This window comes from Impatiens glandulifera, chromosome 6 (genome assembly GCF_907164915.1).
Source record: "Impatiens glandulifera chromosome 6, dImpGla2.1, whole genome shotgun sequence".
NCBI lineage: Eukaryota > Viridiplantae > Streptophyta > Magnoliopsida > Ericales > Balsaminaceae > Impatiens > Impatiens glandulifera.
This window is the reverse complement of record NC_061867.1, coordinates 7,023,071-7,047,158: the sequence shown is the minus strand read 5'-3', so window position 1 is coordinate 7,047,158 and position 24,088 is coordinate 7,023,071. Positions and strand designations below refer to the sequence as shown.

The following is a 24,088-nucleotide window of genomic DNA, read 5'->3' as shown; positions in this document are numbered from 1 at the left end:
TTGAAAATGTAAAACATGAAATTAAAAATAACTCTAGATACAATAATATAGTTTTTATCGCTAAGAAAATAATAAATACTTACTCGAGGAAGAATCACCATCACAATCAAAATATATTATAACAAATGACCCACTAACAGTTTAAAAATATTTTTTAAATTACAAAAATTTGATAAAATACCGGAAAATATAATAAGAAAAATAACTTTTTATCCTCCTTATCAACTCTCTTTAAAAGAAAAAATGTAACAAAGTAAAATTACCAAATAACAAAACTAAAAAACCGTAACTGTCCATATATAATACACCATAAAATCTATATGGAATCATTCCGTTATTCATTGGAATAAAAAAAAATTACAATTTGACTAATTATTTGTTAAAACCATTTTTATTATAGTTGTCTATTAAGGCAATAAATTAAAATTCAAAATAAAAATATAATAATATTTGTTAAATAGAATTATCCCATAGTTACGGGCGTTATTTGAATAAACGGTCAAGATTAAATCAAAGAGCGTGTGTTAGTGAATATAACACTCGGAAACCCTAGGTTTGCCACGTCGGATATTAATGGAATGAAAGTCAGACCCAATTTCTTTTTTATTTTTATTAATTTAAATAAATAAAATTATATATAAAGGATAGGGAGGACAACATGCATTCACTAACCTCCATTCTTCTTCTTCAGAAAGCTTTTCAATCTCTCTCTCTTCTCTCTCTACATTTTCTCTCTCTAAAATCATCCATCTTTTTCATCCTTTTTGTTAGAATTCGGTGGATTTGTGTTCGTAATCGTAAGTATTTCTCTAGATTGAAGGAAGAAATCCAGATGACGGAAGATGTTTGGGTGAAATCGGCGATGAAGGACGACGATATAGTAGCGGAGTTACTCTTGAGGATAAAGCATTCATCTGCTGACCAGATTCCGCTTATGTTACCGCCTGTTCGATGGGGAAGCTATAAGATTAGGTCGTCGGCTATTAGAAAGGAGAAATCGGAACCGATGAGATGTAGTCCGAAAACACCGCTTTCGTGGAGCGGCGGCGGCGGTGGACTCGGCGGCGGTGGTGGTGGAACATCGGCGAGTGATTTGTGTGAAGAGTCTAGTAGAGGTTCTGATGGTAAATCCATTGCCAGATCTAAGGTATGTTTATGTTTCTATTATCCTTTTCATCTTGTTGACTGCGCTAATCGATCGATCTGTTGTTTACTCATAGCTTATCTTTCTGTAGATCTTTGTTTTTGTATCGATTTGCGAAGATCCACTCGTTCTTCTCATGTTTCGCTTAATTTCTCCTTCTCCGCGGTTAGATTCCATCGAGATTGATTCATGATTGACGATTCCATTTATACGGCGGCGGCGGCGGCGGCTCCGGCACCGTCTCCGGCTATCGTTTTTCTTCTTGACGGTTACTGAATCGCCAATCTCTAAGTCTTCTTCTTCTTGTTCTTCCTTCTCTTTTGGAGATTTCAACCGCGGTCGCGGCCGCGGCGGAAGGAGAATAAACTAAATCTCGAGATTCTCTTTTTAGCGATTTTCAATTTATTTGTAATTATTTTATTTATTTATAAAATATATTTTTTCAATCTAACACCCCAATCGTGTGAGTTTATCAGTCGATAAGGACGAAAAAGCCCTTGGGGGCCATTTGGTCCAATAAAAAAATCTGGATCTAGTTTAGTGGGACCCATAAGAGAACTTTTCTGTCAGCTTCTTCATCTAATGTGGCCCAATCTCTCTGTGTTTTTTATTTTAACTTTTAGTGAATCTATCTATGGATCTTTCTTTGTTGTTCATCACTTTTATTGTGCTTTGTTTTCAGGGTGCTTTTTGTATTGATAATGGGTCCAATTCAGATATCGACAAGAGATTTAGAAAGAAAATGGTAAACAAACTTCTTCTTTTGATTTACTTTCATGTTCTTAGCTTGAATCTCCAGATTGAATAAATGTTGTGTTTATTAGGGTATTTCTGAGCTTAAAGAAGAAGAAATGGTTCAGATGAAGGAAAACATACATTTAAAGAAGGTAATTGAAAAGCTGAGAATGACAGTTGATGAACAGAAAGATGAAAATCAGAGCTTGAAGAGAAGGAAACTGGTAAGTATTTTGATTATTTATGTTCTTCAGATTGTTCTTCAGATTGAATGAATTTATATGAATAATTTGAATTTGGTTTTGTAGAGTGATGGGTTTTTGTTACAATCATCATCTTCAACTTGCTTAGAAGAAAGAACAGAGAAAATCGAGAAAATAGAGAAAGTCGAAGGAAGGAAGTTTGTTCTACCGGATCTAAACTTGTTACCAGTTGATGAAGATGATGAAGAACCAATTCAATCTTCATGGAGATGATTTTTTCTTGATTATAATTTGGATTTGGAGTAGAGGAGATGGAATTGAAATACTAATGGCAAGAATTTTTTAGATTTTATTTCATTTCTCCCATTTTTTTTTTATTATAGAAAAGGAACATATGGAATTGCAGATAAACTCTTTGTTTAGATCTATATAAATCTTTTGTCAATATTCTTTCTTCAATCATATTTGAAAATTTCAATAGAAAATAATTAAGTTTAACACAAGTTGTAGTTTTTATTATTACATTGAAGTTGAAGAAAGTTTTAAGTTAAAAAAAACTAGTAACCAAGAAAATCAAGAATCAATAGTCTTTGCAGCAGCGGAGGCGTAGCTAACGCTGCTATCTCTCGTCGTTTTACATTGACTCGACTGCTCGTATCTTAGGAATTTGATCTTAATCTTCACCGTTGACGACTTCACCATCTATAAAATGAACAAAATGGTAAAAACGAGTGTAATTGTCAAAACTTAACCAATTGTTAACTAAAAATCGATTTTTATTACATGGAGGAAAACGCTTATCGGGTGGCGTCCACAAATAGTGTTGTTGAACTCAGATAGGTATCGCTTAAACGAGTCTGGATCTCCTGTTTCTATTATGTCCATGCCCATCTTATCCAATGATTCAATTGACTTGTAGATAGGTCCATGTTTTTTGTCGTGATGCATATAGTTAAACCTTTACAAACCAAAGAAAGAAGATTTTAATTTTGTCAAAATTAATGACTTGGGAATTAAATAGAGAACATACCTAGAGCCCCAGTGACAAAAATCGGAGGACACGGAAAAGAAGTTGGTTGGATCGTCAACATACTTGGCTAACAGTTGGCCATACATTGCTTCTTTTTCAGCATTGAGAGAACCGACTAGAATTGGTACGATTTTAACTGAATACCTGCGTTAATTTATATAATTTATTACTAAATTGTCAAATAAGGGTATTTTGGTTGATGATCAAACAAGTTTAGTTAATACAAGATTACCCGCGAAAGACTTTAGCAAGGTAAGGCAAATGCATTTCCATACTATGTTCAGCTTCATCAACTCTAAGATCCATCATTTCGAATTTTCCTGTCGCTTTCAACTCTTCATTAACTGTTACAAACGCAAAACATATTAACGGAATGTAGTAAGAATGGAATTCATTAACTGAACCAAACCTTCATTGTCAATAGTAAGGTCTCCGATGGGAGTCTTGTAAGTAGTGGCTTTCGAAAGTGCGCATTTTGGAGTGTAATAATGATGCGATGGACCAAGAAGGAACACACGAGAACTGAGAAACCATTCATTACATAGATTTAATCGTTTTAAAACAAACAAAAAGAGATATTTCATGATTTGTTTTCACACTCACATGCTCGATGGATCAATATTGCCAAACGCAAATGCAGCTGCACGCCCCGAATAAGAATAGCCTGCATGACTAATTGATCAAAGAAATCGATGTTAATTAGAGATGTATTTCAGGTATTAGATTTGATAAGTTAATCGAAGAACACTTACGGAGCAATCACTCCTCTAACATCGCGAGATTTAGTAATACCCGATCCACTAAGCCATCCATCAAGCTCTTCTTCTAATTTTTCAGCTGTTATGAACAACAATGATATATAAATTTATACTCTTTACAATCAAGAGAAAACATAATCATAACTTATGAATCAATCATGTCCAATTTCTCTGAAAACATGATAGTTGAATCTGATTGACAAAACCTAACTATAAGGGATGAAATTAGGTTACAAACAATTCTATATCTCAAAAGTGAACTTCAATTAATCAATTGAAGCTTTTAATATCTAACAATGGTGGGTTAAGATTACTCTGATTATCGAACACATCTATATTGTAGAAGATGAGTAAAGTATGGACGATTTAGTTGAATAAAGAGCTAAATTAGAGTGAAATTGACAGTAAACTTACGATTATCGGTATACCAGGAACCTGCATGCGATGCTTCTCTGATCTTCTTCTCCATATTATCAGAAACCCTAGATCGATGGATTTGTTTCTTTCACCTTCTTTCCAACAAAGCTTAAAACTTTCCTTCTTTACTGTGGAAATCGCTAAGCATTTAAAGAGAAGACTTGTTGTATATTGTATCGGGTCGGATATACTAATAATACCCGACTGATACTAAACCCGTTCTAATACCCATTTAGTAGAGGTTAAAGCTTATTTTATTATTATTTTTTATTATTTCTCATTCTAAATATAGTTTAGTGGATTTCAAATATTGTTTTTTAGTAACTATTTTTATGATTTTTTTTAATAAATAATACTTAATTTTTTTTTATCACTCAGATTTGAGTTAATGTTATATTTAGTTCGGTCTATTATCTAGTTTAGTCGGATTGAAAATTTGGTCTCGAATTTTTATAATATGAATCTTTTGGTGGGTCTTTACATTACCTGTCAATTATCTTGATTATATTTTCTGGAGTTTCATTTGATCACAATCTTAACCACACAGAAGATGAATGTGTTAGGTGTAAAGTTATTTTTCTTTTGTTCAATAAATAATTTTTAAAAATAATATTTTATTTAAAGATATTTTTTTAATTAGGAAGAACTAACATGATATCCATAACTATAACAGTTCGATTTAAATTCAAATGCTTTATGTGAAAATCAAACCCGTAATCTTTTGGTCTCTAATGTTGATCTAGTAGGATTATTTGAAAGTCCTATATGTATCATTTTTTGATTTTTATAAATTTCTCATTATTTAGACTATATAAGTAAATAATCAGTTATCAAATGACATAATTTTTGGAGAAAGGATAAATATCATTGTTGCTCATAATTGTTAAAATTTTTTGAATTAAAATTTTAAATTTTATAAATTTCTCATATTATTAGTATATATATATATATTCTACTTGTTTAAATTTTTAAATGTTATTTTTGTATTATTTACAAATTAATATTTTATATTTCTTATTTGAATTAATAAAGAAAAAAGAAATAATATTTTATATAAATAGAAATAATATTTGAAATTTTTTGATTTTCAAAAAAGTAAATTTAGGTTATCACTTTTCAAAATCACATTCTATATACATCTTTATGATATTTTGGAATTGGTAGAGAGATAGATATTAACAGGACCGAGTGCGTGTGTGTGTGAGAGAGAGAAAGATCGAGAGAGATCGAGAGAGATGGCGATCCTTTATGCTTTGGTAGCGAGAGGATCTGTACTTCTGGCTGAATTCAGCGGAACGGCGACAAACGCTAGTGCAATCGCCAGACAGATTCTTGAGAAGATCCCCGGCGCCAATGATATGAATGTATCTTATTCTCAAGATCGATTCATATTCCACGTCAAACGCACCGATGGCCTTACTGTTCTCTGTATGGCCGATGAAACCGCCGGAAGTAAGCGTTTCTCTTTTTTCATCTTTTTACTATTCGATTATGCCAATATATTGTCCGATTCTAGCTAAGACTTCATTAAGAAACTGTCAAATCAATCAAATTCAGCTCCTGTTTATCGTTGACATCTTGATCTAGTAACTGTCTTTCAGCTCCCTAGAATTGACTTGATAGAGATATAATTTGCTCATGATTTTCGCACATTAATATCTTTAGATTCACTGTTAATAATTGGAATCAATGTTTGAATCGTTGAAATAGAGTAAAAGAAAGTGAAATACAATAGAATGTCTTGGTTTCTAAAGCTAGGTGATGTAATTAATGGATAAATGCTTATTTGTGTCCATTCATAGGTTTTTGTTTTCTCCACTATCACAGGAAGGATACCTTTTGCTTTTCTTGAGGAGATTCATCAAAGATTTGTAAGAACATATGGCCGAGCTGTTCTTTCAGCACATGCTTATGCGATGAATGATGAATTCTCGAGAATTTTGAGTCAGCAAATGGAATATTTCTCTAATGATCCAAATGCTGATAGAATAAACCGTCTTAAAGGCGAAATGAGTCAGGTACTGTTGTTACCAATTACCACCTTCTTTCTCTGTTTGGATATTTCTTTGATTCAATCTTATATCCATTTCATAGGTTCGCAATGTGATGATTGAGAACATTGATAAAGTATTGGAAAGAGGTGACAGGTTAGAGTTATTGGTTGATAAAACTGCTAATATGCAAGGAAATACTTTTCGATTTAGGAAGCAGGCTCGTCGTTTCAGAAGCTCAGTATGGTGGAGAAATGTCAAGCTAACGTATGTTTCTCTAATAATTGTTTCCCTTATTTGAATTTCTCGATTGTGATTGTTGGGAGTAGTGAATGAATTCATTATCTACTTGTTTTTTGTTTGAAATTTGCAGGGTTGCTTTGATAGTGCTACTGTTGGTGATTGTTTATGTTGTGTTTGCATTCGTGTGTCATGGCCCGTTATTACCTTCCTGCATTTGAAGTAAACGACAAGAGGTCGGCTTGATTTCTATCTCATTCCTTTAAATATCATGTGTGCTTTGATTGTTTTGTGAAGACATTTGTGTGATATTTATATCTTCTTGTATAATCTTATTATCTACATGTTTCGTAAATGTGGTCTTGTTCAAATTGTGTGAGCATCAATCTCTTTGAATTTTACTTTTGACAAGATTGTTTTGGTGCGTGTAACAAGAACAAGAGAGGAATGAATGTATCTTTTTCGTATAAGCAATTATTAATCTTTTGATGTACAAAACCCTGTTCTAAATCATTAATTGATTGTGTTGAGCATGATGATGGTGTGAGTGTGTTTTTCTTACTCATGGCTCGATCATATGATGGTACGATTCTCGATTATCATCTTGATCTGCCTTCCGGTTAAGTTTTTTCATGTTTTCTTAGTAAGAATTGAACTTGAGATTTCAATATCTTAACTTCCAACTTTTACAAGTTGAACTGCAATGGGAGTAAGGATTTCATGTTCTCTTTTCTATATGCATATATTGTGCATTCATATGAATTTTGATTTAGTTAGTTTCGAATTACTCCTACTTTTGGTGTAGGTGTAGTTGTGTTTTTTATATAAAAACACTTTTTGGGACTGCATTCAAATTTTGATGAGAAAACATCGAGTTTTATGTATCTAACTAAGTTCAATATTTAGATAAATGCGATGTCATTTAAATAAACTTCTAGAAGGAAACACTTCAACCCCTTAGAAATAGGTGGATGAGATTTGTCAATGATACAACATTGATGATGTTGTGGGGTGAGTGCAAAGATAGATGCAATAAACGACCTAATGCCTTTTATTAGCTCGATAATACGAGTCAAATTTAGGAACCATAAACAAATAAAATGAAATAATGTTCAATAATATGTTTCTACTATTGACATGGCATAACAATTCAAAACCATCAAACTAATGGGTAAGATCCGATACCAAAACTAGTACGAAGTTAGTCTCCTCATCAATAAACCTGCATTTTGACGAGCTCTCCCCATTCCCCTTGTAGAAACATCGGCCAACACAGACATAAGATCAGGTGTGACCCACAACCGCTCCACGCCATCCTCAAATAGTCTCAGAAGCAACTCAGTTGCTGCCTCCTTGCTCATCATACACTTCCCTTTCAAAACCTCAATCATCGTACCCACAATTCGATCAGTCTTCCTCAGTGCGTCAATCCCCTCTTGAAACCTCGATAGCGAAACCAGAATCCCAATAGATATACCTGCAATGTCCTCATGGTCAGGACTCTCCACCACTCCTAGCAGAGTTGGAACTGCTCCTGACCTAACTGCCAGCGTGTTGTTCCCATGGAACTGCACGAGCTCAGCAAGGGTACTAACGAGGTGGTGTGTAGCGGGGCAGCGAGGACCAGAAATGACCTCGACCAACATTTGAACAGTTCCCGCTGTTCCAAACATGGCCTTGTTCTTGTCAAGCATGGCCAAGCTACACATAAGGGATGCAGCTATTTTTCCTGCGTCGGGAGAGGAAGGGGAGATGACAATGGAATTGAGGTTGGCGATTGTATTGACATCAGAAGCTAAAGTTGACTTTAGATTAGGATTGAGAGATAGATTGAATAGGATCGAGAGTGCGAGTGTCTCGGTTGCCTCAGTTAGAGCTAGCTTGAAAATCAAGGCAACGGCTCCATCGGTTTGAGCAAGCATGTTTCGATTATGGGGGCTGACCTTGGTGATTGAAGCTAGGGTTTGTAGAGCATTTTGTTGAAGCTTATGAGAATTGTTCGATTGGATGTCGAAAAGACACCGGAAAATGATGTCACGCACCGGAGTTGTCGACATGATTAGTTATTGGTATATATCAATGTTGATAGAATGAACAAATGAATAAAACATGCAATTAAATTATAAGTAATATGATACTATCAATGTTTTCATTGCTTTGGAAACACCCCCTGTTTATTTGACTGTTTCTACTAATAGAATATTCAGGTTAATTTATTTTCTTCAATACTGCATAATATGAGCACACAATTACATTATTATTAATAATAACAATAATATTGATCTCTATATATATATACCACCAGCCCTTATATATATATATTTGAAAAGAACTACTCTTATGGTCTTCAGCACAAGACAACTTGAAACTGACAATCAAATAAACCTTCTCTTTGGCTTTCTTCTTAGGTTCCACAACAAGCAACTCCAAAAACAAAAAACGAAATATTACATTGCGTTTACTACTATCGCGACAAACACTTCTCTTCCGGTTTACTTAACATCTCACATTTTCCTCGGTTTACGAACGCTCAGAAGCTTCACATCATCGATAACAGGACCACAGAGCGACGAGAAATCATCGCTCCTCATGGTATAGAATGTGCTATAGAACATAATGCGAGTGCGAACTGAAGTCGCAGTGAATCTAAGTACAGCACGTTTATACCCTCCTTTACCCTTGGATTCGTAAGGTACCTTTAAAGTGTCCTTTCCAGCAAAGGCTTCCACGATCATGGATCCTTCACAAGAGTTGCTTGCATCTCCAACTGCGAAGAATAGGTCGTAGGTCTTCCCCGGGATGGTTCGTGCCACTTGAGCTATGGCACTCTCTTTTCCTGCCACGAGCTCGATAGCCCTACTTCCCTGAGGGACCGAGAAGTGGTCTGAGTCGATGTACTTAACTGCCTTGAGCGACTCGATCATCCAACCGGGTAGTGGCGAGTGATCGTCTTCAATGTTTGGCGGGATTAGGACACCCCATGCCGTGTTTTTGAATACATATGGCCCTTCTTCAAAGTCTCCGTTTTTCAATACATTCTCTACACATTTGACACAATTACAATGAAATAGTTAGCATCCATGACTCTTATCACAATTTAGAAAATGACAGTTTCGCATCTAGATCTAAAATTAAATTCAAAAATATTATATATAATAACACAAGATCTTAACTATTATAAAGTGGACCACTATATATCAAAACAATGATCATTATCGATACATTAATACAAGTTGGATCGACGACGACGACTTCTCGAGCCAGCCCGATTGAGTGAGACTACACAACCAAGATCCATCAAATTATGGCCCTAAATTTGCATGTACTATTAACTCCAAAGTGTAAATATATTTTGGAAATCTACCATAAATAGTTTTTGTGACAAATATATAACAATTATATTTCTAAATTCATGATAGAATAAAAAGCTTTGCTCTTGTCACCTGACTGTGATGTAATTAATTATTAAGCACCTAACTTTCAACCGCCAATATTTATTATAGGAAACAAATATGCCCAATTGAAAATCATTTAATGATTATTTCCAAATAAGTATTTCCTTGCCTAGATCCACATTCTAAATGGGTTATAATTTAATCATTAGAGATTAAATTCAAATAACCTATATAGTAACAAATGAAAAACTCATTTTGAAAAAATAATGTAAAAATGCATGTACTTACTATTGGTGAGTTTTGGAGGGTAGAGTACCCGCATTGCAATGGAGTCGATGAGTGGTCCACAAGCGGGATCCTCTTCGACTCCAGGATTATGAATAAGGATCTCCACGACATCATAATCGGCTTGAAAAGCCCAAGCATACGAATCCCAACCATTGCTACTATAAAGAGTTTGCATTGGGAGGACCCCGAAGTCCGGGGCAACCGACACGTTCAATGCTTCCTCCTGGGCACATGTCCTGGCGGCGCTGAACGTGATGGAATAGTACAACCCTTTCGTCACATTCACGTATTGTTTTATCGATGCCTCATTTCCGAGTCGAACCGCCCTCTCACCCTCGGGTACCACTAGAAGCATGTCGCCTTGTTTTTGACCCGCTTTGATGTACTCAACGAAACCCGATATCTCCCATTCGGGTATCGCGTCGGGTTTAATGACCTCGGTTCCCTTCAAGTTCTCCGGGTTTGGACCCTTCTCAAAGTCCCCATTTTTAAGTAAACCTGTAATTTCAATAATAAACATAATTAGTAAAAATTTACTACAAAGAACAAAAGTTTATGTCGCTTTGTCATCATGTACGGAAAAAATTCCACGTGTAAGGAGATGGATTGAGTGATTTTGTCGTTTAGCTGGCGGAGATTGTCGGTTGAAAGTGTGGGTCCCATACTGCCAGCATTACTCAGACTGTCCCATGTGGCTGATGTCCCAAAAACAGATCACATGGCCCTTCTTTGTCTACTTCTTTTTAAGGTCTGTTTGATTCAACTTATTTGTTTCTTGAAAATTGAGTTTTATATGTATTATAGGTTTCTTTGACTGAATTGTATCCTACATATTCATATTTAGGTTTTTCAAATAATTTAACAAAATTAATTATCACATCACTCCCTCTCTTATCTATTAAATCAATCAATTTATTAAACCCATAATTATTGTTTTCTCTCTCTAAATTATTTAAATAACTTGAAATGAACAAGACCCTAATCAAAACATTCATTCATTCTATTCCATCGATACGATTTTTAATTTATTCATCCAAATATTAAAAGTCTTAAAAAATCACCATGACTTATTTAAATAAACCCTTATCACCGAACAAACTCTAAAACCTTGCTTAATTGATGAGTTATTGTTTAAAGGAAGTTTAAAAAAAATGGTATTAAAACTTAAATGATATTAAAATATGATAATAAAATAAAATTTATTTTAATATTTTAATTAAGAGTAACTATAGACAGTATAAATGTGGTCTTACGAATATATGACGTTGGAATTGATGTGACTAGGCGAGGCGGTGTATGAATGAACTTGAAAAATGAAAATTCTCACTTTTTTGAATTTGGGTTAATGAAATAACACAAACCCATGTCATACATTTTGTAAATGAATTTGAAAAAATTAAAATAAACCCATATCAAACAAGGTCTAATAACTAACAATGACATATTGAAATCAAACAAAGGTTAAAACTTTGAAATGACAAATGTTATAAATGAAATAGAGCATTTATGGGTGGTGGTGCTTACCGTCGACGAAGGCGGCGACGGCGGCGGAGAGATTACAGGTGGTGGCGCATATTAGAAGAAGAACAGACAAAACAGTTAACAGTTTCATTGTTGAAGCTCTGTCAATGGCGGATTTGGAGAGAGAGAGAGAAAGAAATGACAAGTGAAAGTGTTGAGATAGAGTAAAGCCAATGTGGTTTTTATTGTTGGTGTCGTACGAGAATAGACTTAAAAATTTAGATAATAACATTATTGCCATTCCTTTATATTTGCTTGCAGTAATTTCACATGGGTTTGTTAAAATGACGGAATTGGCCTCTTGTCCTTTATTCCTTTAAATATTTATTAATTATTTAATTTAACTCTTTCTATTTTTTTATTCTTATTCACTAGTGTACGTTCAGATATGGGTTACTTTTATTTTTTTATTCTTCTAGATTTGCCTTATTATTTAACATTAATATTGGAATTTGTTTTGGATGGTAACTTGAGATGTATTATTTTTCACTGTATGAGATTTATTTTGGAGTTAATGAATGATATATAATAATTAGACACATATTTATAATAAATATATGTTTAAAATAATTGAAGATTGATATATTTTTTCTTATCTTGATATGTAAAATCATGATTTTTTTATATATTTTTTATTGAAAGATGTATATAAAAATGACAATAAACGTTTAAGCTCAAATATAAAACATAAAAAAAAATTAAAAATAAATACAACCATGTTACCTAAACCACGTTACCTTTACCTAAACCACGTTACCTAAACCAATAGGTTATTGAGATTGTAGGTCATCAAGAAGACGGGCCGTATCCAAGGTCGACCCTGGAATAAGCCCAACAAGCTCACGGGTTATGGAAGCCCATATTTAATTAAATTTGTTGACGTTTTCAAAGACGATAGTTTATAGTCTAAGTACTTTGGCAGGAGAAATTTTTTGAAGTTTTATTTGGTTATGAGTTTAAATCTCACTTTTAACAAAATAAAATTTTACATCTTTTTATTTTCATCTTGGCAACCCAAAATATAGGCCGACACTAGTCGTATCCATTGACTTTTCAATGGAATCTCGAAAAACATCGTAATAATAACATTACAAATGATACATATCATATAACTATAATAATTGAAAATTGGACGGTTTTTTTTTAACTAGTAGTCCACAAGAAAATAATTAGGATAATAGCTAAAATATGTAGACATGTTATACAAGATGCTTCAATATAAACTTTTCCATAACCACTCAAAAATTCGGACATCAACGAAGCACAATAATATTAAACAAACAAATCAAAATATTTTTATTATTTTATAAAATAAATTAATATTATTATGTTAAATTTAATATTGAAATTTACTTTCAATATTTTTAAATGGTCAAAGGCTAAGTTTTTGTCAAGGGGATCATTTTCCCATGCCCACCTTAATTTTAGATTGGTTTCCAAAATATCTTACATACTACTTTCCAAAATTTTCCTTATTTTCGTCTGAATTTATTTAATTATTAAGAGTTTTAATTGAGTAAAATAAGGATGTTATTAAGTTATAAGAGAAATGATTAGGCGAGGGAATTTGGTGAGGGAATGACGTGGCATAATTTTATTCGCTGAAAAAATCAAATAATTTCTCTCTTTTCTCTCTTTCCTCTTACTTTTACATTTTTCAACCAATGAAGGTGATGCCACGTCATTCCCTCACCAAATTCCCTCACTAAATTCCCTCACTAAATTCTCTCACTCTATCACTCCTCTTAAGTTATTTTGTATATATATATTGTTGAAATTTAAAATAATGAGGAAAGCGAAAAAGATAAAAGTAATAGTTATAATAGTATTAATTGATATTAAGTTTAGAGCAAACTTATATTTTAATTTTAATTTTAAAAAATAAAATAATATATATAATATATATAGTAAAAAGAGATAAAGGCCTTGTTCTATTTTAATAACCTGGGGGAGAGAAAAAATGGTTATTGGTGATGGATATTTTTTTTTTTAAAATATTTACAAGAGTATTGATATATATAAATAAAATAAATAATAATTTAAAATAAATAATAATTTAAAATAAATAATATTTTAATTAATAATTAATAATTAATTAATTTGATGAAAGTGAAAAAAATAGAGTAATATTTAATTTGATTAAGTTACTTAAAAAAAATCAAATCCAAACAAGGCCTAAGAAAGAAAGGGATGGAGGCCCATTATTATTAACTTTTATTTTCCGGTCATATAATAATATTTCCATAAAAGTGAAAATCTCTAGATTTTATTTGTATGTAATTTGAGTTATTTGTATTTAAATAAATTCTAAATGTCTTTATTATTAATATTTTAAAATATTACAAACATTTAAATAATTTAACAATTTAAACCAAATAGCTAAGCTAAAATAATAAGTTAATTAAATTAAATTAATATATATATATATTTTTTTTATTTATTTAAAACACTTTATTTTAAATAGTAGAAGATAATGACTACAAAATCATTTAATTTTTATCTTAAAATAAATAATTTTAATTAATTTTCTTTAAATATTATCATCATCCCTTCTATTTTTAAATGGATTTAGTCATCATTGTGTAATAATTTACTATAATTATCTACTTTTTATGTTGATTTGTTATCCAATAAAATGTTATATTAAATATATAAAGTATTTTTTTTATTAATTATAATCAAATCAACTTGCCTATCTTTTTAGAGCTGATGTTTTGGTTTTTATTTTATTTTATTAAAAAATTACATATCTATTTTTATTTATTTTTAATTAAAAAAAAACTAAAAAAATTATATCAAAATCAACTCTTATCATTAGAATACATTGGTTGTCTCATTTCTTTTAAATTCTCAAATTACTTAAATTAATTCAATAAAATACTAAAATAATTCTTAATTTATTTTTTATAAAATTTAAATAAAAAAAATTATAATAATTTAACCAATTAAAAAACTAAACAACTTTATCTTTTTATCAAATATTTAAAAAAAAAACAAATAACCAATATCAAACTAACCTTTATAGCTGGTTTGATGTTACCCATTTTTTAAGTTGAAGTTAAAAAAAAAATTAAAAAAAAATTCATATATATTTTTTCAATTATTTAACTCATTAACCAAAAGTTCAGTTCAATTCCTATTAAAGTCTTGTTCACATGGAGAGCAATGGTGGGTTTTATTCTAGTTCTATTTATTTTAAAAAATAATTAAAATATTATTTTATAATATTTAAATTTAATTTTTTTTATAATTAATTAAAAATTCAAATGTTTATTTTTTCGTTAAACAATATATATATTTTTTAAATTAAACAAAAATTAACAAACTATAGTAGAGTGAGTAAGAGGTGTGGGCCCAAAATAAGCAAATGATAATTATTTGACAAGCAAGCTTACCTAATAATCTAAGTTAAAAAAAAAAAAAAAAAACTGAAGAATGTGGGTTAGTAATTGGGCTTTCATAGAAACAACAAACATGTGGGCCTACATACAAATCTTCATATTAACTTATTGTGGCCCGATTACCCGCATGTGGACATGCATGCATCTTTACATCAAAAACAAGTTTTTTTTTAAAATTTTAATTTAATTTAATATAAATTTATTGTCTTTCTCTAAAATTATTTTAAAATGTGTTCAATTTTCGCCTAGGATTAAGTGGTGGTGTGGGTTTAAAATTTTTTTAGGGTGAGCTAAAATAAAAAAAGGAATTTTTTTTAGATAAAACGGGTAAATAAAATTAAGTTTTACCATTTTTTAATAATTAAATAAATAAGATAGTGAATTTTATTGAATAAAATAGTGAATTTTTGGGTGGGCTTCAACACACCCGAGCCCCTACATAAATTCATCCTTGGATAAATATATTAATTAATATTTTAATATTAAAATTAAAATTTATTAATTTTCATAAATTGACTTACACAACTATAGTTTCAAATATGACCAATTAACTCAAGATTCAAGACTTCCGATTACTATTGAATATTTAGATTCTATTATCACTAAAAAAAATATTGGAATCATAATTTTTTTTAAATAAAAAACTAATTAACTTATTTAAAAGACAAATGAAACCTTATCATTGGCTGTTGTTTCATTTTTTTTATATATAATTATGTATTTTGCATTATTGTGATTTTAAATCTGTTTATAATCTTTAAGGTATTGTTTTGTTTTATTCAATTATTTAAATTAGTTTTCAGTCACTTCTTAAAATTTATTTGTATGTATTTTGATTCTATTTATATTTATAAGAAATTAAAAGTCTATATGCTAACTAATAGGAGCTTTAGTTTTTTTTTTCAAGAATAATTAGAGATTTAGTTTAAGTCGTTTTTAATGTGAATAATTATTTGAATTTTTTTTAATCTATTAAATAAGACTATTTTTATTTGAATTATTCGATTCTTATAAATTATTCATAATATAAAAAACTTAGAATTTGTTGGATTGATTTAAAAAAAAACAATAATTAAACATTATTTTATTTCTCTCTCAACAATAATTATATATATAAAATTTAGAGAGATGTAAGGTCAGGATTCTAACACGTGTTGCCATTTTGAAACAATTACCCACCGACTCCTATTTTAACTTATTATCTTCATATTTCTTTTCTTTTAATAATAAATTAATATTATTTATTAAACTAATTATATATCTCAATTCATGTCAAATTACTTAATCTCAAGTCAATTTTTATTTAATTTTAAAATTAAGTTAAATTATTATCAATTTATTTCTATTTTGTGATCCTGTTTTTTTAATGGTTTATTTAACCCTTTAAAGTTAAAGCGTAAAAAAACATTATTTATTATGTAACAATAATTATTAAGAAAATAAGATTTTGAGGTTGTATTTGTCAACTTTTTGTATTTTGAAATATATGTTTAATCGTTTTTTCTCATATTCATGGTTATTGTTGTTTGGATTGATTTTAAGTTTGTTTCAGTTTATTAGATGAATTGTGGAAATCGACCATGATCATGTTTTATATGTGAGTTTTATTTTTTTTTCCTTTAGATTTTTGTGTTTGGCATAATCGTTGACGAGTGATAATGTTTTTTCGGTGTTCTTTGGAATTGTGCATCGTTTTAGTTTTTCTTGATTGGCATAACATCAAACAATTTTTTATCGACATTGTGATAACTTAGTTTTCATTTTTTTGGTTTTTGTGAGACAACATTGATTTGGTATTTACTCTAGTCGGTTTGTTTCTGAGTGGGCATGAACTTAGCTGGATGTGAGACTCGACATTAAAACTTTAAATACAAACAATTTTTAAAGTTTAATTTTAGGTAATAACGCTATTATTTAACTAAATAAAGTGACGGTAGAGATTGCATACTTGTATTAGTCACTCTTGAATAAATCTGAATTAAATAAAAAAGAAAAAGAAAATATATAGTAATTTGTTAAAAAATAAAGACCTTGTTATTAAATTAAAAATAAAGAGGATAGATATGTGATATTGTAAATTAAAAAAGAGACAAATAAGGGGACGTAACATTACTAGATGGAGCAGTCCTATTTTAAAGAGTGGGCTCACCTTATCACATGGAATGTCCCATATTTATTTTATTTTCTCCTACCATTATTTAATTATTATTATTATTATTATTATAAGATAACGATATCTTCAAATATCATTTTTCAATTTCTTTATTTTTAGCTAAATACTAAATACACATATCAAATGATTTCCTTTTCATTGTTCATTTGTACAATGAAATTGACCTAAAACATATCATATACGATATATCTATAAGCACCCCGAAAGTAGTTATCTTGATCATCCCATAACAGTAATCGCAAATATAATTGTATTTTTAGTGAGGTTTATGGTCGATTTTAAAGTAAGCTCGACAAGTCCTTGGACTAGAGCAGCCCACTTCTCAAGTCAACTAATGTATTAAAAATAGTAAGATATTTAGTTAAATTTACTGCGATTTTAAACATAAGATCTTATTGTTTAGTAGTTTAAGATAAAACATTGAATTTTTATTTAGTTATGATTCAAATCTCACCCAAAATTTAATTTTTGTCTTAGGACAAAAAAAATATATTGATATTTTTTTCCGGGGTTGGGCAGCCCAAAACTCGGGGCCGTTCTGGTGGGGACTGATGGGTGGGTGTGCCAAACGAGGATATATAAATGACCCTTCATCTGAGAAGTATGGATCTCGATCTCAATAATATATGATTGTGTAATTGAAAAATAAAAATAAGGGTTGATTTTGTGGTTGTCATTACACTTGAAGAAATAATAGAATGTGGTGTTTACTAATATTGAAACATTTCCATTGCCTACTATTTTAATGGCTCCACTATTATTTAATGTGACTAAACATTTCTATACATAAATTACATTGTATATGGAAATAAATAAATATATTTTTTATATTAGAGTTTATTATTTGAAGTAAACTAACACGACTTTCATAGTCATTTATTCACTTTAAATGAATACATTCTTAAACATAAACTCGAGTTACAAGATTGTAGATCTCTTCTATTCAATTCTTATTTGAAAACATTATGATTAGAAAAACACATGGGTACATTGATTTGCTCAGTCAAGGGTTTGCATTTCATTAAAATGATAAAAGACCAATAAATTGAAGTAACAAAAGTACACAATCATTAACTGTTAAACATACCTAAATGTTAGGCAGCTTGAAAAAAAGGGATTAAATTAAAAGATGTATTTGTATCTATTAAATTTATGGAGAGTTTAGTCTATCAAGGAGTTCTATTTTATTGGTTAGAAAATTAAAATATTGTACTATTCATACATGATATAGTTTGTATGAATATATAAAATAGTTTATTGATATACTAGTACTATTAATTGGATCTAAGACATTTTTTTAATATTAATTTATGAGAAAATCACTCCCTAGAAGCATTTTTCAATATCATATTTTTAAAATGAGTAAATTACACAAATTCTATAAACATTCAAAATAATTTAAACAAAACATCCTAAATATTTTGAAAGTATATACATTATTAAAAATGTTAAATAGGGTTTTAAGCTACAAATTTTACATACTTCCTAATCCCGATCTAAATCTTGTTTTACGTGTCTAAACCCGTATTAGTGAGATTTAGGATAGCTTTTATACCTAAAATTAATCAAATAATATTGTGAGAGTAATATTCCTTAACAAGCTTCGCAAAATATGAGCTATCTTTGTTCATGAGATTCTTCGGCTCATCATATTCCACCATTTCACCTGCAAACATAGTTACAACACGAATTAACATGTAATAAAATATTATAATATATTTTTAATGAAAAAAGGATTACCATCGTCAATGACAATGACCATGTTGCAGTAGTCGATAACCGTAGGGATTTTATGAGCCACGGTTAATACAGTACAATCTGCAAATTCTCTGCTCACGTTTCTTTGTATGATTAAATCGGTAGCGTTATCTATTGACGCAGTTGCTTCGTCAAGAACTAATATCTTTCTTCTCTTTAACAATGCTCTCCCCATACAAAATAATTGCCTTTGTCCCATGCTCCAATTTGATCCATCTTCTATAACTGCAATTAATATAATCAATTTTAAACCTTCATAACATTTAGCGACGTTTTTATCGTCGCTTATGAACTTAGTGTCGCTAAAGATCAATAATTTAATTATTATCATACCTAAGCAATCCAAGCCGTTTTCTTTTTCTTGAACTGCATCTTTCAATTGACACTTCTCAAGAACCTAATTCAACATGATAAATTATAACCTAAATATATAAATGGTTGATGAATTTATAAAATATACCTCCCAAATCTCATGATCAGTATGTTCTGATAAAGGGTCAAGATTGAATCTCACAGAACCACTAAACAAAGTAGGTTCTTGCGGGATAATTCCCATGTGAGAACGAAGATCATGAAGTCCAATCGAAGATATGTCGATATTATCGACGACAATCCTCCCTTCGGTAGGTTCTACAAGCCGAAACAATGCGCTTATCAAAGTTGTTTTCCCACTTCCGGTTCTTCCCACTATTCCAACTTTACTCCCTCCTTCGATTAAACAATTGATTCCGCGAAGAACGAGAGGTGAGTTCATATGATAACGGATTTTCAAATCGAAGATCTCAATTCTACCATTTGATGGCCAATTCTCGGGTGGTTTTGTCGTCGTCGGTTGGAGATCGCTTCTTCCTTCGGGTTGAATGTGAGTGTATTGCTCGAGCCTTTCAACCGCAACTATTGCGTTGGATACCATGCATTGGCTTTGAACATAGAGAACCACGTAAATGTTTAGTGAAAGACCGTAAACGAGTGTCATTCCTATGAATCCCGAGTTTGAAGGCTTATTTAGGTTTAGCAATGTTAAGGCGAGAGCCGAGCTTGAGAGAACTGCGGCACAAAGGATTTCGAGTCGTTGGATTAGCCATTCGTTGGATGAGAAATTGTGGAAAGATGGGCTCGCGTTTGCGTCGATAAGACTTAGGTAATTTGAAAAGAATCTCTCCTCTTCTCCGAAAGCACGAATGGTTATGGCTCCGGAAATTGATTCGTTGAGATGGCATGCGACGGATGACTTTGTTGTTCCCTCGATTCGCATCAATTCTTTCGACGAAGCAAAGTAGAATCTCTGTTGGTTTATTATAGATAGATTAGCCGGTTTCGTTGGAGAAAAAGATTAGGGCATGTAATTTATTACCTGCAACAATATGGTGACATAAACTATAGGAATGACGATGAATAAGACCGGCCAACTTAGGAAAAAGAGAACTCCGAAGGTGAAAAGAATGTTTAACGCCGTCCCCGTAAGTATGCCGAATTTGAATCCCAATTCCAAGTCCACAATATTCATATCCGATGCTACCTACATTCGTCATCATATAGAAACACAAATATTTATCAAATAGACAACAAAAAATCGGTTTAATTGCTCAAGGATCTTGATTTGATTTGATTTGGGGAGGTTCTAATAATGGAATGAATGTTTAGTAGTAAAAAATGAATGGGACATTATGAAAAAAATATATAAAAAATGTTTGAATTGTTCTTAAAGATTGTGCTAGAATTTAAAATGGGCTAGCTAGGGTTACAAGAATAATTCTTACCCGACTAAGTATTCTTCCAAGTGGAGTTGAGTCGAAAAACGACATGGGAGCACCGAAAAGAGATGTCATAAGCTTCGAGAAAATGGAGTTTGATGCTTTGAGGCCCAAGATAACTAAACCATATGACCTAACGAGAAGGAAAATCGACATTCCCAATCCAATCAAAGTGTATACAATGTTGAGTTCACGAATGCTCGAACCGGGATCCCTCAAATAGATAGCCAACATTATATTTTGCGCCAATTGTCCCGCAATGTAAATTGAATGGGCACTAATAACCAATGAAAGGTAAAAGAATCCCTTCTTTTGGTTGAAGTATTGTAAATATGGCTTAAAACCGTTGTCTCCCGATTCCCTTTCTTCTCGTCTAATCAATGGATCTCCTTGAGAGGAATCTTCATCTTTGGATCGCCTTTCCTCGATCATGTCGTTGAATGATCTCGATTTTGCACCTTGTTTGGAGCCAACATTGTCTTTGTGATGAGCATTTACTAGGTTTTGGAATTGTTGGTTTGAAGTTATTAGTTGGTCATAACTTCCTTGTTGAGCTATTCTTCCATTGGATATTAACTATCACCCATAAAAAAAATTAAGTTGTGAAATGTGATCTCATTTGAATCTAAAATTGATTGAAAAAGAGTGTTTTAAAGAGATTGATTCGTGTTTACGAGATATAAGTAATTGAGAAACATTTTAACGAAATATACGCACCAAAATTGAATCGAAAGCCGGAAGGAAATCAACTCGGCTTGTCACGAGTAAAACCGTCTTCCTCGATAATGCTTGCATAACGTATTCCTGCCCGACAAAAACACAAATTAGTTTATATAAATTAAAACAACCTAATAAAACATAACACAATTGTAACCGCATTTTTTTTAAAAACTTTTTATCAAAAACCTAATCCCATCATATTTCATTCTAACTATTATATTCCAATTTATCAACAAAAATATTAAATTTGTGGAGCAATTTCTTTAAGTAAAACCATTAAAAACATACATTGAATAAGCTAGCGGCAGTATGAGCATCGACGGCACTAAATGGATCGTCGAGTAAATAAACGTCGGCGTTTTCATACAACGCTCGGGCAAGTTGAACGCGTTGCTTTTGACCGCCACTAAGATTAACACCGCGTTCTCCTATTACGGTTAGATCACGATTCGGAAGCATATCGAGATCTTTAACCAAACAAGATTTCTCCAACACTTCCTCGTATCTAGATTGAACCATTTCCGACCCAAAAAGAATGTTTTCTCGAATGGTACCCGTTTGAATCCACGCCATTTGAGAAACAAACGCGATATTTCCATTAACACTCACCGACCCACAAACCAATTCGACCTCACCGAGAATAGCCGCTAAAAGAGTCGACTTTCCAGACCCGACCTCTCCACAAACCGCCACCTTTTCACCAAATTTGACCGTTAAATTAACATCGGATAAAGTATTCTTTGAAGAATTAACATCCCATGAAATTCCATCTGCGTTTACAACAATGGCATCGTCAATCTCTTCACTTTGATTCATTTCGATGCGTTGGTTTTGCAACTCGGGCGATTGGAGAAATTCGGAAATTCGAGTTAACGCGATGTTTGCTTCAATGAAAGCTGAAGCAACTTCTGGAACTAATCTAATGGGTTCTTGTAAAATCCTCAAAGTTGCAAGAAAAGTGAAAACTTTACTAGCATTGATCGGAATCTTCAAAAGATAACATGTCCAAAAAGCGACGGCAGAAGCGACGACAGGACAAGACCAGAACAAAACAAGATGATATCCTCGTTGATGTTGAAACGCCGACAACCAATTAGATTCAACCAACCTCAAACGCTCAATCGTCTTCTTAAAATGATTTTCCCATCCATAAAGTTTCAAAACTTTAACATTCGTTAATCCCTCGATAACCGCCTTAAGCCGAGAGTCTTGTGCCGTCGCGAGATTTGAAACGCGTTTATGTTGAATTTTCGCGATCGGGTAGTTTCCAAACACGAATAACACGATGATCAAGAACGCGGGCACCGTTGCTAATTTAACAGATGAATATATTATGAGAAGGGAAAGAAGAATCATGAGTGGAGTTGTCCAAATCTGATGAAACCAATATGGGAAATCGGCGATCTTGTAAACGTCGATCATAACGTAGTTTGTTATTGGCGATTTAGCGGCGTTTGATAGTCGGAGTTGTTTACTATAAATGGCGGCGGATAGACATGATCTAATTCTAAGACCAATGAGTTTAGTTTTGAAAACCCATTGTCTTTCCGACAAAGATTCGAACATTTTGGCGACGAAGAGGGCGGCGGCGAGAACATAGGGTTCGTTTACGAAAGATTTATCGTTGCCGCCGCCGCCTTCGGCGACTTTAATGAAGGCGTTGAGAAGAAGAGGACCGGCGATGATTGTTATAACCTTAATGAATGCGAAGAGAGCAGAGACTGTGATGTCTTTTCTTTGCCATTTGTATATTGATAAGAGAATGTTGGATTTGGAGATTATGTTGTGTTTGCTGAGAATCTTCATGAAGGTTGAATAACATTGATCTGCGGTTTCTGAATTTCTTAAGTTTGGGATGTCTTTTTCTTCCAGGGTTTTGTTTTTTCCTGTTTTGATTAGTGGGTTGATCCATAAAAAACACATCTTGTTGAAGAATCCGGCATTTGTAAAAGGGGTTATGTTCTTGGTGGCTGCCATGGGAGGGAGGTTCTTTAGTTTGGAGATTGCTTGAATGTATTAGAATGATTTCAGATGAAGATGATGATGATAGCTGTCATATTTTAGATTTATATATATATTGATTTTATTCAGATTCGTATCGTTTTGATATTGTAATAAATCTTATTTGTCATGAAAATTTAGTTTAGTTTATTAACAACTTAAATTAAATTTTAATAATTTATTCAATCTAAAATTCGTTCTAATAGATCTTAAATCTTGTCTATTGTATGGGGGATATTGATAAGTTTAACCTAGGACATTATTATTCTCTTTTTGATAGGGGAGTTTCGATTGTGTTTTGTTGGAAAAATGATGAGAGTATAGAGTTTTACTTAGATCTATTTTTTCAAATGGAGTGCAATTCCCGGTGGGTAAATGAATGTCGACATGTCGTATGTGACTCAAAACGTGGAGACGACCCTTCATCTTCTTTTATATTGTAAATGTGTTGCTAGTATTTGGGGTATATCCATTGGATTATGCAAGAAATTATTTGTGCGTGTTAGAAAATATGGATTGAGGCGGTTAGATTTGTCGGTCTAAAATAATTAGGTTATAT

The 24,088-nt window shown here is 31.7% G+C and overlaps 6 protein-coding genes across 6 annotated transcripts; 2 read left to right on the top strand and 4 right to left on the bottom strand.

The window, feature by feature from the left end:
• The first annotated feature begins 677 nt into the window (after nucleotides 1-677).
• On the top strand, nucleotides 678-2,538 carry LOC124944131. The gene is made up of 4 exons (XM_047484605.1): nucleotides 678-1,147; nucleotides 1,827-1,889; nucleotides 1,969-2,103; nucleotides 2,188-2,538. The coding sequence occupies exons 1-4, from the start codon at nucleotides 833-835 to the stop codon at nucleotides 2,353-2,355; spliced, it is 681 nt and encodes a 226-aa protein (XP_047340561.1). The 5' UTR covers nucleotides 678-832; the 3' UTR covers nucleotides 2,356-2,538.
• Nucleotides 2,460-4,418, bottom strand: LOC124944130 (protein MEMO1). The gene is made up of 8 exons (XM_047484604.1): nucleotides 4,285-4,418; nucleotides 3,865-3,949; nucleotides 3,716-3,784; nucleotides 3,522-3,634; nucleotides 3,345-3,456; nucleotides 3,113-3,256; nucleotides 2,866-3,040; nucleotides 2,460-2,784 (listed from the first exon to the last, which is right to left on the bottom strand). The coding sequence occupies exons 1-8, from the start codon at nucleotides 4,337-4,339 to the stop codon at nucleotides 2,656-2,658; spliced, it is 882 nt and encodes a 293-aa protein (XP_047340560.1). The 5' UTR covers nucleotides 4,340-4,418; the 3' UTR covers nucleotides 2,460-2,655.
• Nucleotides 4,419-5,443: 1,025 nt separating this feature from the next.
• On the top strand, nucleotides 5,444-7,051 carry LOC124941576 (vesicle-associated membrane protein 711). Its single transcript, XM_047481917.1, has 4 exons — nucleotides 5,444-5,739; nucleotides 6,115-6,305; nucleotides 6,382-6,545; nucleotides 6,652-7,051. The coding sequence occupies exons 1-4, from the start codon at nucleotides 5,523-5,525 to the stop codon at nucleotides 6,737-6,739; spliced, it is 660 nt and encodes a 219-aa protein (XP_047337873.1). The 5' UTR covers nucleotides 5,444-5,522; the 3' UTR covers nucleotides 6,740-7,051.
• A 657-nt stretch (nucleotides 7,052-7,708) lies between these two features.
• Nucleotides 7,709-8,575, bottom strand: LOC124943040. The gene has a single exon (XM_047483606.1). It carries the CDS (start codon nucleotides 8,573-8,575, stop codon nucleotides 7,709-7,711), a length of 867 nt encoding a protein of 288 aa, XP_047339562.1.
• A 312-nt stretch (nucleotides 8,576-8,887) lies between these two features.
• On the bottom strand, nucleotides 8,888-10,736 carry LOC124941723. The gene is made up of 2 exons (XM_047482071.1): nucleotides 10,202-10,736; nucleotides 8,888-9,558 (listed from the first exon to the last, which is right to left on the bottom strand). The coding sequence occupies exons 1-2, from the start codon at nucleotides 10,719-10,721 to the stop codon at nucleotides 9,023-9,025; spliced, it is 1,056 nt and encodes a 351-aa protein (XP_047338027.1). The 5' UTR covers nucleotides 10,722-10,736; the 3' UTR covers nucleotides 8,888-9,022.
• An 8,125-nt stretch (nucleotides 10,737-18,861) lies between these two features.
• On the bottom strand, nucleotides 18,862-23,484 carry LOC124943039 (ABC transporter C family member 10-like). Its single transcript, XM_047483605.1, has 8 exons — nucleotides 21,817-23,484; nucleotides 21,526-21,612; nucleotides 20,815-21,384; nucleotides 20,409-20,573; nucleotides 19,515-20,339; nucleotides 19,388-19,451; nucleotides 19,037-19,279; nucleotides 18,862-18,962 (listed from the first exon to the last, which is right to left on the bottom strand). Exons 1-8 carry the CDS (start codon nucleotides 23,449-23,451, stop codon nucleotides 18,862-18,864), a joined length of 3,690 nt encoding a protein of 1,229 aa, XP_047339561.1. The 5' UTR covers nucleotides 23,452-23,484.
• Between the last annotated feature and the right edge of the window lie 604 nt (nucleotides 23,485-24,088).